Source organism: Cryptomeria japonica, chromosome 9 (genome assembly GCF_030272615.1).
Source record: "Cryptomeria japonica chromosome 9, Sugi_1.0, whole genome shotgun sequence".
In the NCBI taxonomy this organism is placed as follows: Eukaryota; Viridiplantae; Streptophyta; class Pinopsida; order Cupressales; family Cupressaceae; genus Cryptomeria; species Cryptomeria japonica.
In genome coordinates, this window is record NC_081413.1 from 627748026 (window position 1) to 627763774 (window position 15749).

The 15749-nt window shown below is 33.2% G+C and overlaps 1 protein-coding gene across 1 annotated transcript; it reads right to left on the reverse strand.

The window, feature by feature from the left end:
* Positions 1–240: 240 nt before the first annotated feature.
* LOC131858565 (uncharacterized) lies at positions 241–738 on the reverse strand. The gene has a single exon (XM_059211850.1). It carries the CDS (start codon positions 736–738, stop codon positions 241–243), a length of 498 nt encoding a protein of 165 aa, XP_059067833.1.
* Positions 739–15749: the final 15011 nt, after the last annotated feature.

Below are 15749 nucleotides of genomic sequence, written 5' to 3' on the forward strand. Positions count from 1 at the left end.
ATATTTGATGGTAATTCTATTGATTACGCTGCTATCTATACATATCCTCCATGTCCCATCTTTCTTTGGTGCTAATAATGCTAGTACAACACATGGGCTCATGCTTTCTCGCACAACACCTTTTTTCATAAGCTCCATCACCTGCTTGTTGAGTTCTACATGTTGTGTAGGGATCATCCTATATGCTACCTAATTAGGTAAAGATGCTCCCAGAATTAGATCAAGATGATGTTGAATATCTCACTTCGGTGGAAGACCATCAGGTAGCTCATCAGGTATAACATCACTATATTCTTTGAGTATCTTTATTACTTCAGCAGGGATTGTTATCCTTCCTCCTTCCTCCTTTTGTACCATTAATGCATAATATAATCCTATCACCTTCATCTCCTTAACAAGCTCTCTTTCAGACAACATATTCTTAGCTTCCCCTACATCCTTAAGGGGTAATAAGATGACTTTCGTTCCTTCCTTCCAAAATGTATATGTATTCCTTTCCCCATCATGCATGACCTTTCTGTCATATTGCCAAGGTCTCCCCAGTAATACATGACATGCATCCATTGGGATGACATCACACCAGACCTCATCTTTGTAATTTTTTCCTATAGAAAAATTGATCAAGCACCTCTTATCAATAGTAACTTCATTCCCCTTCTTAAACCATGCAATATGGTAAGGGTGAGGATGTTTCTCACACTGTAAATTCAACTTATCTGCCATCTCTCTAGAAACCATGTTCTCGCAAATACCACTGACAATAATAACTTGACATACCTTTCCTCTTGAGGTGCATCTGGTTCAAAAAATATTGGTTCAAAGCCATGGGTCATCAGAGCTCTAAATCTATGTTTTCTCCTTCTCTGGGATTATCAAGGTTCTCCTTATCATGAGGTTTTCTCCTACATCTAGGAGAACTTCTAAATCTACTCCATCATTTTCAGATTTAGCTAAAATCACCCTGGATGGTCCTCCTTGATTTCTATCTTGCATGTTAAAATTTGAGCACTCAAATGCTCTGTGGCCTTCTTCCCCACACCTAAAACAAGTGAATGGTCTCCTTTGGCTTTCCCATCCTCTACCACCACCATAACCTTTTCCTCTTTGAAAGCCTCATCCTTGTTGCAGATTAGGGGAATCTGGGCAAGTATCATCTTTCTTCTCTACTCCTTGGGATGAATATCCCCTACCATAACTTCTTCCTCCTCTATTCCATTGAAAATACTATCTGTTTTGCTTTTCTTCTGCCTTTAGAGCTAGCTAATAGGTCTCTTCCATACTGTCGATCCGGTGCATGCTTAATTCATCCTGAATTGAAAAATTTAATCCATTTACATACCTAGCAGCCATTTGTTCATCAGATTCTTGATGTTCAACCCGAATGGACAATTGGTAAAATTCATCTGTGTAATCTTGTACAATAGATAAGTTTTGCTTTAGATTTTGAAATCTGCGAAACAGAGTTTGTGCATAGTCTAAAGGCAAAAACTTTTCTCTTAATTTATTCTCCATCTTGCTCTAGTTTTTGATCTTCTCTTTTATTTTCCTCATTTCCTCCTTTTGTAGATGATCCCACAAGATCATTGCATGACCCTTTAACTTAGTGCATGCAAACTTAACTTTTTTTTCCTCTATCATAGATTTCCACTCAAAAAATTTCTCCATCTCATTCAACCAATCAATTAGCTCCTCTAGATTAAAACTACCTGCATATTCTGAAACTTCAACTTTAATTCCTTCATTCTTCCCTTCTAATGTCTTCAGCATCCTCTCTTCAAAATTTCCATGATTTACTGGTTCTTCTTCAAACTCTTCAGACTGATTTGTATCTCCTTCATCCAAACCTTCATCAGAATTATCTTCCCTTTGCCTCATTCTCTGATTTTCCCTTATATTCGTGAGCTCTACAACCTATCTTTGGAGGTTTTGTATATCTTTATTCATCTGAGAAAGACCTTTTCCTCTTCCTCTCCCAACCATCTTCTTGCTCTGATACCAGATGATGTAGCCAATTAAAACATAGCCAATATAATCGAGAATAATCAGAAATAAACACAAGTATAGATCAATTGTTCTTCATTATTCTTCTACAACTCCAACCATTCTACCATTACAATGAAAAAATATCTATTTTAAACAATCACCAAAAATTTCCTTTTTGGGCAGAATTTTACAAAATCCAAAAATTGCCATTTAAGGAAATTTTCAAATCTATCCCAACAATCATGAAATATTCTAGAAATATAAAAAGCATTCATATGACATAATAAAAAAACTTTCTAATCTCAAAAAGATTATGAGCTCAAAATTAACTAAAAAACCAACTTTCTAAAAAACCAAAAAAAAAAGTAAAAGCCAATTTTGAGGCCTTAGATGAAGGAATCTGGCCCTAAAAATTTTCAATTTTAAGGTCCCTACTAAACTTGGTTGGGTTGGCAATCCAATCAATTCCTCAAGATCTATGTCCATGCAAAATTTCAGCCCAATCGGACAACCGAGTCAAATTTTAACTGGTTTGATCCATCATCAACACCTCCAGAGTGTGCATGGGCCATAGGTATCTGAGATGAAGAACTCAAACATGCTTGACGAACCTAGATCATATATAATTCAAACTTAAAATTGTGTTAACTAACAATTTTGAAGTTTAAATCCACTATTTAAAATTAATTAAATAATATGACCTTACAGAAAAAAAACAATGTATACCTAATTATGACCATGTGCAGAAGTAGAAGGATGTTGGAAATCTCCTAACGTCTCCAATGTAATAGGACACTGCATATACTTCAAAATTAAATTTTTTTTAACCATTTTGAAATTGAAATCCACTATTTAAAATCAAATAAATAATATGATCCTATAGAAAAAAACAATGTGCACCTCACGAGACTTGAAGGCTCTCCTGATCTAGCTGACCTCAGATGAATGGAAGGACACATGGTCAATGTTTATATCCAATGATGCATCCTCTAAACCGTTAATAATATGACTATTATAGTGACCATGAGGTCGAGTAGGAGGTGTTAAAGTAATAGGCAGCAACGGTGTAGGATGTGGTGGCTTAGGTATCAGATCAAATGGTGTAGGCTGAAGAGGAGGTGTGGGATCAATTGATGTATGTGGTGGAACGGTTGTTGGATACACTAGAATTCCCTCCTCTCTCCCCATATCACATTGAGACACTCTACCTCTGTGTACATGCTATCTCACATGTGCTAGTACATCCTTGAGTGGGATCCCAAGGATCGTTGAAAGAAGTGTATATGAATCCAATAATTCACTAGACAACAATGAACTCATCCATTGCAATGGATAAACCTCTATCAACCATCTAGTGTCAAGTGGAGATGGTATGTCTACATGGGTTTAAGGATTAGTACCACTCCTAGATGTCGCATATGTAGCCTACAGAATGGTACCCTACAATAGCAACAAATATCTCCGAACATGATCAAATGTGGTCTGGTTGACTTGAGTGTCAATATGTGCAATGCTAGAATAGATATGTCGCATGACATAATTAGTTGTTGCATCTGCTTACTCTGATAACTCCAAACATTTTGGTAGAACCAAAAGGTTTGGACCAACTAATGCTTGTTTATTAACGAGCACTGTTGCATCAGGTTGTCTAAATTTATCACTAAGCCTCCCTCTCCCTTGTCCAGCATCTGCTAGTATAGATGCATAATCAATGTCTAATCTCATATGAAACTCTGCAAACAATTATTTGTAGAAATAAAGTGGGAATTCGTCCTTCTATGGTCCACATATGATGAGATGCCAACCATATAGGATATATGAATGGTGCCACAAGTGGATCAGTGCACCTCATGACTAAATATCCTCTAACCTTACGTGGTCTTAGACCCTAATAATGGGGGAACATAGTATGGACCCATGTAGAAGATACATCCGTGCTTATAGTTTCCCATTTCATCGTGCTAGTGACACTACGTTAAAGGGAGATATAGAAAGAATCTACGAGCATATCATCATAAGGATTATATGTCTGAATAGTGTCAATCTTGTCTGGAAAATCATCCCTAATAGTCTTTGCCCTTTCCTTATTAGGGTAGGTAGTAGTTGAATCTAATGTGGATGCAAGATGGTCTAGAGCACGCTATAAGGCCTGAGTTGTTTCGGCAAAAAGTTGAGCCCTGACATCACTATCACTAGAAGGCATTTGACAAGACTATCTAGATGTCTGGTTAGTGCCCTAGTGATGAGCACTACCATTTGATGCGTGATCGACCATCTAGTATGTACATAATTACAAAAGCAAATAATTTTAAAAATAATTATTCAAAACTATTTTAAACAATTCAAACTAATTGTAAAAACTATTTTAAACTAATTCAAACATATTTCAGAATGTATGTGTGTATGTATGTATGTGTATATGTTTATGTATGTGTGTTTATGTGTGTATGTTGGTGTATGTGTGTGTGTATGTATGTATGTATGTATGTGTATATTTATATCTATATGTGTTTATGTTTTTATGTGTATATGTAAATGTAAATGTAAATGTATATGTATATGTATATGTATATGTATATGTATGTGTGTTTGTGTGAGTGTATGTATGTATGTGTGTTAATGAGAAAATGATTTTTTTTTAATAATTTAACAAGTATATGTGCATATTTTTTTAATAGTTTTCTAATGAATTTTTAAATTTTGCTAGGTTTAATTTTTTTTTTTAATATTTTTCTAATATTTTCATTCTAAACATTTTGAAAAAATTGATAAACTATTCAATAAAAATAATTATAGCAATAAATATATAAATTTTTTAAATTAAAAATACAAAACTAAAACAAAAAACAGAAAAAAATAAACCTACCTAGAAAAATGGGGGCTAGGAATAAGCTCCTTGTGAGTTCGGGAAAACTCCTAAAGCACTTTAGGGTGTAGATGGGGTCGGTGGGCAAAAAGTTGGTTTATATAACCAATAATCCGATCAAACTGGCTATTGGCACTATAGCTGGCCAAAAGTGTGACATAGGTTCATCGATTTACCCAGATATGTTCATGTTGAATTTATGTGTTTATGTGAATTATTAATGGTGCATTGATGAATATCGGTAGTAATGTTGCACATTAATGGAATGTTAGTAATAACATAGGAGTGATAGTTACCTTAGAGAAAAAGATTTATCTCCTTTTGTTAGTAGATTTTAGTTTATTTTTCTATGGTATTTTGGTGAGCATTACAATATGTTGCAAACCCATGGCTTCAATCGCCGCTCAATCCTCAACAATTAGGTTTAGCTATAGTTGATGTGTCATAGGGAATCTCTCTTGTGACTCCAACTCATGCAAGATACTCTTACAATCATACCAAAATCAATGGCATAAATTCTAGTAGCAATCATGTCTATCACATAGTGTTGCTTATCCTATCCTATACTAGTGGTTCTTATGTTTATCACATGCTATTTCTAATCAGGCTCTATTCCTAGTGCCTATGTCTATCACATGGTTCTACATCCTATCAATGTATATGTTTATCACATTACAGTTGATCATATTTTTGTTAGAGCACCCATTGGATTTTATCCATTCAATGGCTTATCCTAGATTTGCTTGGCATTTTATCTACCTAGGGGCACCTATTTGAGTTCATTATCTCAACAGTTTATCCAATTAGCTATACATGTTAATCGCATGGTTGCTTATTCTTACCCTAATCATATCTTTATCCTATCTAGGGAAACTATCAAAGTGTATCCTCTTGACAATTTATCCAATTGACAACATATATCTATTATAAAATTGTTGATTTTAACCTTCCTAGACACATATGCACTAATTTGAAACCTATACACATTTTTACTGCATAAATGCGGTTTTATTTAGCATAGATGTGCTTGCAAGAATAAATGCAACACTGTTTAGAATATACTCGCCATCACTATATATATGCAATTTTATCTTTTATCATTGTCTCTTTTAACCTTTTTCTCTTTTGAAGAGATTGTCTACACTTTTTCAATACTTTTCATCCAACCTCTCAAGGGGGCATATCACTCCCATCCTGGGGCAAAATTATATCAAATTATCTTATCTTCTTTGAGCCAACACAATAGGCTGCATTGTCTCAAAGAGAGGCAAAATGTAGACACATTAAATTTTCATATCCTATTTAACTAAGTATTTTACTTAATTATTTTATCCTAAGCCTTGTATTAATTAAATAGATTTTTATCCTTTTCTACCCTTTCCCTATTTAAATAAATATTTTAATTTATTTAAATTATCCTTTCCCTAAAATAAATAAATATTTTATTTATTTTATTGTTCCCACTTCCTCTATTAATTAAATCAATTTTTTATTTATTTAATTAATTCATTAGCTTTTTCCTCCATGACACTTGTTATTTATCTCTTGATTTTATCCTAACCACCTTTCTAATATTTTATCATTTTCCCTACCTACCCTTTAATCCTATCCGACCATTTATCCTTTCACCTCTTAATCTTATCCCTTCATTTTCTAAGTTGTTCTCTATATAAGAGGATTCCTCCATCCTTCCACAACACTAAAAAGAAAATTAATCTTCATATGATCAATCAAGCAATCAAATGTCTACACAACCACAATCCATTCTTTGTTGAGCTCTTGTGTACAATACAAAATTTGAGAGCAACCATATCAAATAAGATCAATGGAGATAGGAAACAATGGAGATCAAATCCTACTAAGAATGTGAATGGTATAATCTTTCATGTTTTGATTTTTTACATTTTTTAGTTTCTTCATTGGTGTATGGTGGAGTCTTAATTGTAGAACTAGGGTTTTATGTGGTTGGATCTTTGTTGGTTTTACAATATTTTTATCATTCCATTTTCACCTTATTCACTTCTCATTCCTAATATTTCACCAAATTTTATTTCCATTTATCAAAAATTTCAATCATGGTGATGGAATGCTTTTTGAATTATCTCCTACTAATGTGACTATACAAGAGATGCAAGATCTTGAAAAGGTCATTTCTCTAAGAAAAGTTGATCATGCAACCTATTTTTATAGGTTTAATGGATTGGAGTCTTCATCAATATCATCCTTTATTGCTCAAAAAGATTTTGTGACAAAGCTTTGGCATTAAAATCTAGACACTTGAACTACAAATATCTTCAATAGATGAGCACACATAGATTGGTGATTGGTTTACTGTAGACCTCTTTTTTAGAGAGATTTTGTCTCATTTGTGTCCTTAAAAAACATCATAGAGATCCCTTTCATAAGAGATCAATAACAAGGCTTTGGAACAATATGGTAGACATGTTGAGAACTTATATTTTCATTAACTCTTTCAAAATATAGTCATATGATATAATTCATTCAATACACCACTTTGTGTGATTCTCCATGCAAAAGTTAATAGAAAGTTTCAGAACCCTTTGCAAATGACCCTGAATTCCCTTTTATAGAAGCAAGGAAGAAACAACATCTTCAAGTCAATTTGCAACAGAAAAATGTAGAAATGTTAAAACTTGGGAGAATTTGAGAATACAAATTTACAAGCTGAAGGTTTGCACTATGCATCGTAGATTCATAGGCTAGATTAGCAATAGCAAGTGCTAGTTTTTTCATGTTCATAAAACAAATTTATTTCATGCGATGCCAAATTCCAACTACAAAAAACATAAAATCTTGAAAGTAACAGTAAAAATAGAAAATTGTGCAATACACTATGAATCTTGAGATTTATGTGCCAGTTTTTGTAGGGTACTCCACTCTTCATCTAATGGAAGGTCAATATTCTTTAAACTATGGAAACTCAACTGCAACTTCATCAACAATCTATATTTAGAAGAGTGATTTGACATCAGTGTTTCACCAAATACCACATTCATAGTTGTAAATTGTTTGATGAATTCTAGAAAGCTTTGGGGAGTTGTGTTGTTAGGAAGCAAGTCTAAATCAAACTTCATTTTTATCTCATTTTTTTTTTTGTAAGATTCTTTTCCAATGAATTTATTTGATGGCTTAACAGTCTTAGGAAAACCAAGTTTAATCAAGTAGTTATCTTTTCTTGTATCTTCAATAACTTTTTGCCAAATTTATCCATAACTTCTTATGTTTCCTTTAGTTTCTAGTATTTTTTAAGGATAGATGATGTCTTAACTGTGTCATCAATGCGGTTGTTAATTCCCTTGGATGCCAAATAGTTGTCACTGGTACTATAGACTAGTTGAAAAATCTATTTTGCCATATCCTCTTTTGAATAAACATGCATGCTCTTCTCAATGTTCCCTTTGATTTTAATATAAATTAATCTCAGACTTTCATTCAATTGAAACCATTCACACAACTTGTCAATCCTTGACATTATTTTCCGCCAAATGTTTTCTTGTATATACTTCATTGTATTTTTCATATTATCTTTCAATCTATCATCCAAAGTTTTAATTTTATCATTTGCATTGTGCAAGTCTTCTTTCGTTTCTACACATTTTTTTGTTTCTTCCTCTACTTTCTCTTCCAAATGTTTTCCTTTTCCCTTCTCATGATCTAAAAAGGTTCTATATTTTTCTTATTTTGGTAGCAGCAGACTCATAACTTTTATATAATTTTTCAAAACTAGCTCTTTCATCATCAATTTTTTTATTGGTTTTAGCCAGTTTTTTGCTTAGGTTCTTCAATTGTGCATCCATCATTTCTTGCTCTACAATTTCTACTCTAGAGCCTAGATTTTTTATCCTTTTCTGTAAATCATTACACTTGTTATTTGCTTCTTTCCTCTTTGATTTTTTTGTTTTCCAAGTCTTCCTGTAACTATTCTATTTATTTCTCCAGTTTATTTGTTCTCTCTCCACCTTAAGCAGTGAAGTGTAGACCACTTCGTTAGTCTTTTTTGACACACTAATTTTGAACACATTTTGTACTTTGGAAAAATCCATTTGGAGGGTGCTAACTTAAAATTCATAGGGATCTATCTGACTATGTGGTCGAATTTTATCTTTATTTGGAAGCATAACAACCATGAACTCCATCATATCTTTGTGTGGGTCATATGTTAGAAATACCATGTTCCTTGTAGGTTGTTCATCTAAAACTTCAGTCAAGGCAACCCTACGCAATGCCCTCTTTTTTTCTTTACTTGCATTTGTTAAGTGTTCAAATTTTTCATTGTAATCACAAAATTAAAAATTAGGGCTTGCTGAAGCAATTGAATATTTTGAAAGGTGAAATAGAAAAGGCTCCAGTTCCACCTATGTCTGTGGTTTAATTAATGCATTATGAGGAGTACCAACAATCATTCCTGATCTTGTCCCACTATCACTTTCATGTGTAGTTTTTATAGTCTTTGAGGGGTCTATTTTGAAGCTACAAATGATATATTTGTAGTGGCAGTGGCACTTGATATAGGATTCTCAATAGTATGAGTATCTACCACTAGTGGCCTCTTGCAAGAGATATTTTATTGTTGCACTTGTCCAAGACCAAGACAACTAGTATTAGTAGTAGTATCCATGCCAACCCCACCATTTATAGTGGCACCTGAGTGAACACTAAGAGGAATGCTATCCAAAGATTCCACACCAGTGGTAGTGGCACTTGATTCACCACCAATGGTAATACCATGATGTGGTGGTGGTTGGGGATTTGAACCTGTAACAAATACAAGTGGACCCTGAGGGTAATGAGATGTACCTTTTTCATGATGAATCTGACGAATCAAATCCAATGAATGGTTTAATAGGAGCTTTTGATTTTGAATCTAACGGAAGTTGTACCTCAAGTGGATACCAAATGTCTTTTCCTCTAGGACCTAGACCACCACCTTCAAAACCCATTTTTCCACAATGTTTGCCCCTTTGCTATATTTTTCTATCATGGACTCATTGACTGCATCTAATATTTTAGGGACTATGGTAGTTGTTGGGGTGGGATTAACCTCATACTCATTTTCATCATCACTCCTATCATATGTTGTTTTGGGATACTCCATATTCCACAATTTGCTAAACTCTACATCCTCATTGATGGACTCAAATTTTGCATTGGTCTTTGGTTCACTGAGATTCTTCCTCATAGTCAAAAAATCATTTATTTTGGTTTGAGTCCAATAACTATCTTTACATTCTTGCGGAATTGTTTTGGGAATAGACTTGTTAGATGGATTAGCAAATTTTTGGTAGAAATTGTACGAACTCCTATTTTGGATGCCCTCCTTTATTGTCCTTTGTTTGTGTAGTGCCATAATTTTTGATGACAATTCTTTTGTTGAAATGTTATTGTCAGAGGCAATTTTATCCATATCTTTTTTTACCTCATCCCAGGAGTCCATGTTTCTAAGATTTTCTAGCAATGGTTTACTTTCATGTTGATATAATGCTGAAGAGTTCCCATTTTTCTTAAGCCTTTCTTGAACTATATCGATTGGATCATACTACCAGAGACCCTCATCACAAAAGCTAAAACCTACCAAAAAATTATGTGCCACATTGAATGAATTTCTTGCAAATGTGAATCTTCCACATGAGAAAGGCAAGGAAGAAAATATTCTTTTCTTTTCCTGACCATGGAAGTGCCTATCTATTCTCTCCAACTGTCGTACATATTCCAATGCAAATACTTTTTCTGTAACATGTATTGGAAGTCTGTAGGATTTTACTACTGATCCGTAAAACCTTAACACAGTGTATACTTCTATGAAGAACCAGTCAGCCAATTGCATTTGACTTCTGAATTGAATTCAATCTCTACAAGACACAGGTAATCTAGGCATTAGAGAGCTTTTAATTTCATTATGTACATTGGTATCAAAAATAAGTCTACAAAATGGTTGTAGTTGTTTTTGTTATCATGTATCCTTATCTTTGGTGTCCATTACTATATTGGACACTTTATTCTATTCCGAGTCTTCTCATCAATCTTATAGTTCACAATGTGAAGATTGTTGGTTTCGAATATTGCATGATACTTGGATAGAAGAAGATAGCACAATTAGGATGATAACCTAAATGCCTTACAAGAACCTTTTTTTATCATTAGTAATTATTTTTGCATGGATTGAACAATGTGCTCAACAAAATTATATCTTAATGGTTGACTTACACAATGGATGTTAAAAATCATTTCAAGAAGGCTAGCACCCACTTCCCTATTATTTTCCAATCCTAGGAAAAATGTCATCAAGGAAATAGTATCCCGAACCCATGGACCAAAATTGTTATAATCATAAGGAGGCTTATGATTCCGATGCAATGGAGTGTCACACATTATTAGACCTCTAAAAAATTAATCTCTTCGACTTGGATTGAGACTCTCATATTTCTCTAGCAGCTTTCCTAGGTCAATGTGGATGTTTAAGTTTTGTGCTTCAAACCCTAGGTTCAACAAATGAGAAAATTATCCCACGTTTATGGATAGAATTTCCTCTTTCATATTTTTATTGACAAATATTTTTTTATATTCATCATAATTTTTGGTGGAGACCATGACAAATTGAGGGCAATGGAATAGTTCAGGTAACACCATGCTTGCTAATCCAACATTCCATGATACAATTTTATTTGTTCTTTGTTTTGACAATCTGTTGAAAATAGTAAATTTTGCCTTGCTTGGACCTGCTGCCTTATTACGCAATGCATATCTAATATCTATGATACACTTTTTACTATATATAGTAGGGTCATAAATATCATGGCATTCGTCAATGAAACCTGACGTTTTAATAAGTTTGGTTAGGTCTATTTTTTTTTCACTAGGCTTCTTGTTAAACTAGTACTTCCTTGTTTCCCCATCGCTGTTATTGTTAATAATTCAAAATAATGCTAGATATAAGCTTGAAAATCCTAACCTTCAAATTGAACCACGAGATTAAAAAAAGAAAAAAACGTGGGATGTAGGTGTTGTAGATTTTACCTGAAATTTCTATTTCACTAGATTGGTGTAGACAGACTCTGTTACAACTTGCATTCTTCAATCTAGTAGTTGTTTCTAAATCTCTGTCGATTTAGTAGTTTGTCCATGAAATGAAATATGATTATAATTTATGAGTCACTTATTTTGAGTATACTAAAAAGTACCAAATTAATGCCTAAAGGGAAAAATATCTAGAATCCTTTTGTAATTTTATAAATTATTATTATATCTATTCATCACCGAAGGACAAAAAATTCATTTCTTTAGTCTAAATTCTGAGGACAGTGAACACATTACCAGAATCAAGTGACGATTCACTTTTCCAGACTATTTTTTAATTCTTGTTAATCCTTTTCAACTTCTGCCTGAAATAGAGCTTAATTATAATAATTAAATGTAAAATGTTCAATTCCAGGTCAAGTTCTCAAAACTGTGTTTACTTCCCACATTTGGGCCAAAATCCACCCTAAGCAATTGACATGTGCTCATCCAATGAACGATGATATTTGTTGTCAGTTGTCATGGGTCCCAAGACTTTTGCTATTTCTAGGGCACACCACTAGACTTGAGTCACTTTTACAGATTATTTTTGAAGTCTTTTTAATCCTTTTCAACTTCTACCCACAATAGAGATTTATAGATATAATTTTAGTTAATTAAATGTAAAACATTCAACTCTAGGAGAAGTTCTCACAAATGTGTTTACTTTCCAAATTTGGGTCGAAATCCACCCTAAGTTGTTGATCTGTTCTCATCCAATGGACAATGGTATCTGTTGTCAGTTATTGTGGGTGCCATGACTTTTGGTATTTTTTGGGCACGTCACCAGACTCAAGTCACTTTTCTAAACTATTTTTAAAGTCTTTTTAATCCATTTCAACATCCACTCGAAATAGAGCTTTATAGACTTAATTATAGTTAATTAAATGTAAAACATTCAATTCTAGTTGAAGTTCTCACAACTGTGTTTACTTCCCACATTCGGGCTGAAATCCACCCTAAGTCATTGATTTGTGCTCATCCAATGGAGGATGGTATCTGTTATTAGTTGTCATGGGTCTCATGACTTTTGCCATTTTTTGGACACGTCACTAGACTGGAGTCACTTTTTCAAACTATTTTTTGTCTTTTTATTCCTTTTCAATTTCTGCCTGAAATAGAGCTTTATAGACTTAATTATAATTAATTAAATGTTAAACATTCAATTTTGGGTGATGTTCTCACAAATGTGTTTACTTCCCACATTCGAGGCGAAATCCACCCTAAGTCATTGATCTGTTCTCATCCAATGGACGATGATATCGGTTGTTAGTTGTTGTGGGTCCCAAGACTTTTGTCATTTTTCAGCCACGTCAATAGACATGAGTCACTTTTTCAAAACGGTTTTGAAGACTTTTTAATCCTTTTCAACTTCTCCTGAAATAGAGCTTATTACATTTAATTAAGTATACAATTGCAAATTTAGAATTTAACTATACTTAATTAAATGTTTATCATTTATGGAAGTCTTCTCATAGAAGTTTGCAAAAAAATGTTTATCATTCCTTTGCATGCACTAGTTCAAAACTTCAACAACAAGTTGGAATTTTAATTCACTTGTTTTTCATGAGATAATCATTTTTTTTAATATATTTTTAAAATTATAATCAATGATAATTAATGTACAAATAATTAATGGAATGAACTAGATTTTTTTATATATATTAAATATAGAGGAATAAACATTACATAAAAAAGATCACAGTATTAAATTTATTTCCATTGTTTAACAAAATATTGAAATAACATAGCTCATAGACAAAAAAATAAAATGTAGCTCATAGACATTGTGATACTTATTGGATGCTATCAGTTGCAGCCAATCCTTGATATTATGTTTTTTCAAATACTTCTTTGTCAAGCACTTCAAATATCTTTTTGAAAAGGTCATCTCAGAAGTGACACTAAGTTTGTTCTTTAACTTTAGAGAAGAAATTAGAATAGACCTGTTATTTTTTTATGGTGAAAATTAAATCTTATATCCACACTAATTAAAAACTATTTAAGATATTTCAAAACATAAGTATTATGCTAAGTATCTAGCCATTGCATGATGGAAGCAAAAAATAATAAATTTAAATAGAAAGAATTTTAATATCCATAAGAGGCAAACTGAAATGAAATAGAATTTATAAAATTATCATTAATATATATGTTTAACAAATTTATAATTTTTACATGTCTGAGTGCCTCAAAAAATTTAAATCTAAAATGATTGAGCCTGTGAGGTCATGAGGAAATAGCCAAAAAAACAAACTACTAGGGGGTCGGGGCTAGGGCATAGGTAGTGGACACATTCATGGTTTACCCTAAGAATTTCGGTCTCCTTCCATGTAGAATTCCTTAGGCATTATAAGCTGTGAGAATTATTCAAGCCAACTGTAGTTTGGAAATTCATCTAGGAGGAACCATTTCTGGAGAAAGTCCCTACCAATCTACACCCATTTCCTATGACGTGTCAACTACTCCACATTCAAGTTGAAAAGAAATGGGTGCCTGGACACTGACACTATTTGGTCAGGAAGGAGAACCTTGGTATATTCATTCACCCAAGGGATCCCAACCCCTACTTTTGCAAAGATGATAATAGTAATGTCATCTTCAAGCAAGTCTTCTTTAAACACCTTCCTTAACAACATCAACATAGCCACCTTGCCTCCTCTGAGGTCCATAAGAGATGCCAAGAATTGTGACATAACATCCATGTTAACACAATATCTATTTTTGTTACACAGAAAGTCTTTGCCCAACACCATCCTCACAGCCTCATTAGTGAACATCCCAACGTCATAATAGACTGATTGGAGGGTTTTAGGAACTAGAAGGACAACTGAGAGGGGGGTGAATCAGTTGTGAAACAATTTTATATAAATGGTAATCCAAATGCAAATTATTCCAACTTAAACTTAATGTCTGTAAAATAAACTTAAGTGCTGGTAAAATAGATTAATAGTTATAGCAATACCAGTTTAACTTAATGCATAAAACAGAAAGAGAAATAACATCCACAACACATGACACAAAGATTTTTATGTGGAAACCCGGTAAGCAAAAAACCACGGTGGGAAACCTTACCCACAATTAGTTGATACTACTGCAGATAGTATGAGTATACAAATGGGTTCTGCACATGTAGAAAGGCCAACTGCCTAAAGCTCACTGCTCAATCACAAATTAGGTGTCACACTAACTAGGCAATTGGATGGTTAAATCCAACGATAATGTATTGCATAAGAAAGAAAATACAATGCTGGTTTTAGTATCGGTTTAAGCTCGATACATATTCATAACCTTCCTTTAACCTTCAAATAATGTCTACATGATTCACACAAGGATTTTCCTATATTCACTCTTTAATATTCTCTCATGCCATTTCCATATCCATGTACTCATTTGATGTTCAGTAAGATCTTACATTTATACAAAACCTAAGACCAAATATATAGGTCGGCTCACCAAGGATCTTACAATTAAAATCAATTACAAATAAGTCTTGATGCGATACAACATGTCGGCTCAATACAATTACCATATTATCTAATCAATAAACAATCTCCATAATGTGTCGTGCTGATCTGGAATATGAAACATGTACTGGTCCATAACCTAGACCTATCTATCGGTAAAGGCAAATGTTTCAACCCTATTGGACCAATAAGAAAAACATCAAATGTAAGCTTCCAATTAATGTCTTCAACATAACCAAATGATCTTCAAATGATAACAAGTTATCACAGTCAGTGAATAATATAACCTATCAGTGAACATATACCAGTGACTGTGCATAAGCCACTAACCATAATATGTCCGTTCAACAATAAACCAA

What these genes read in the sequence shown, in the direction of transcription:
- LOC131858565 (XM_059211850.1), bottom strand. Translation starts at nt 738, where the DNA reads ATGGTTTCTAGAGAGATGGCAGATAAGTTGAATTTACAGTGTGAGAAA.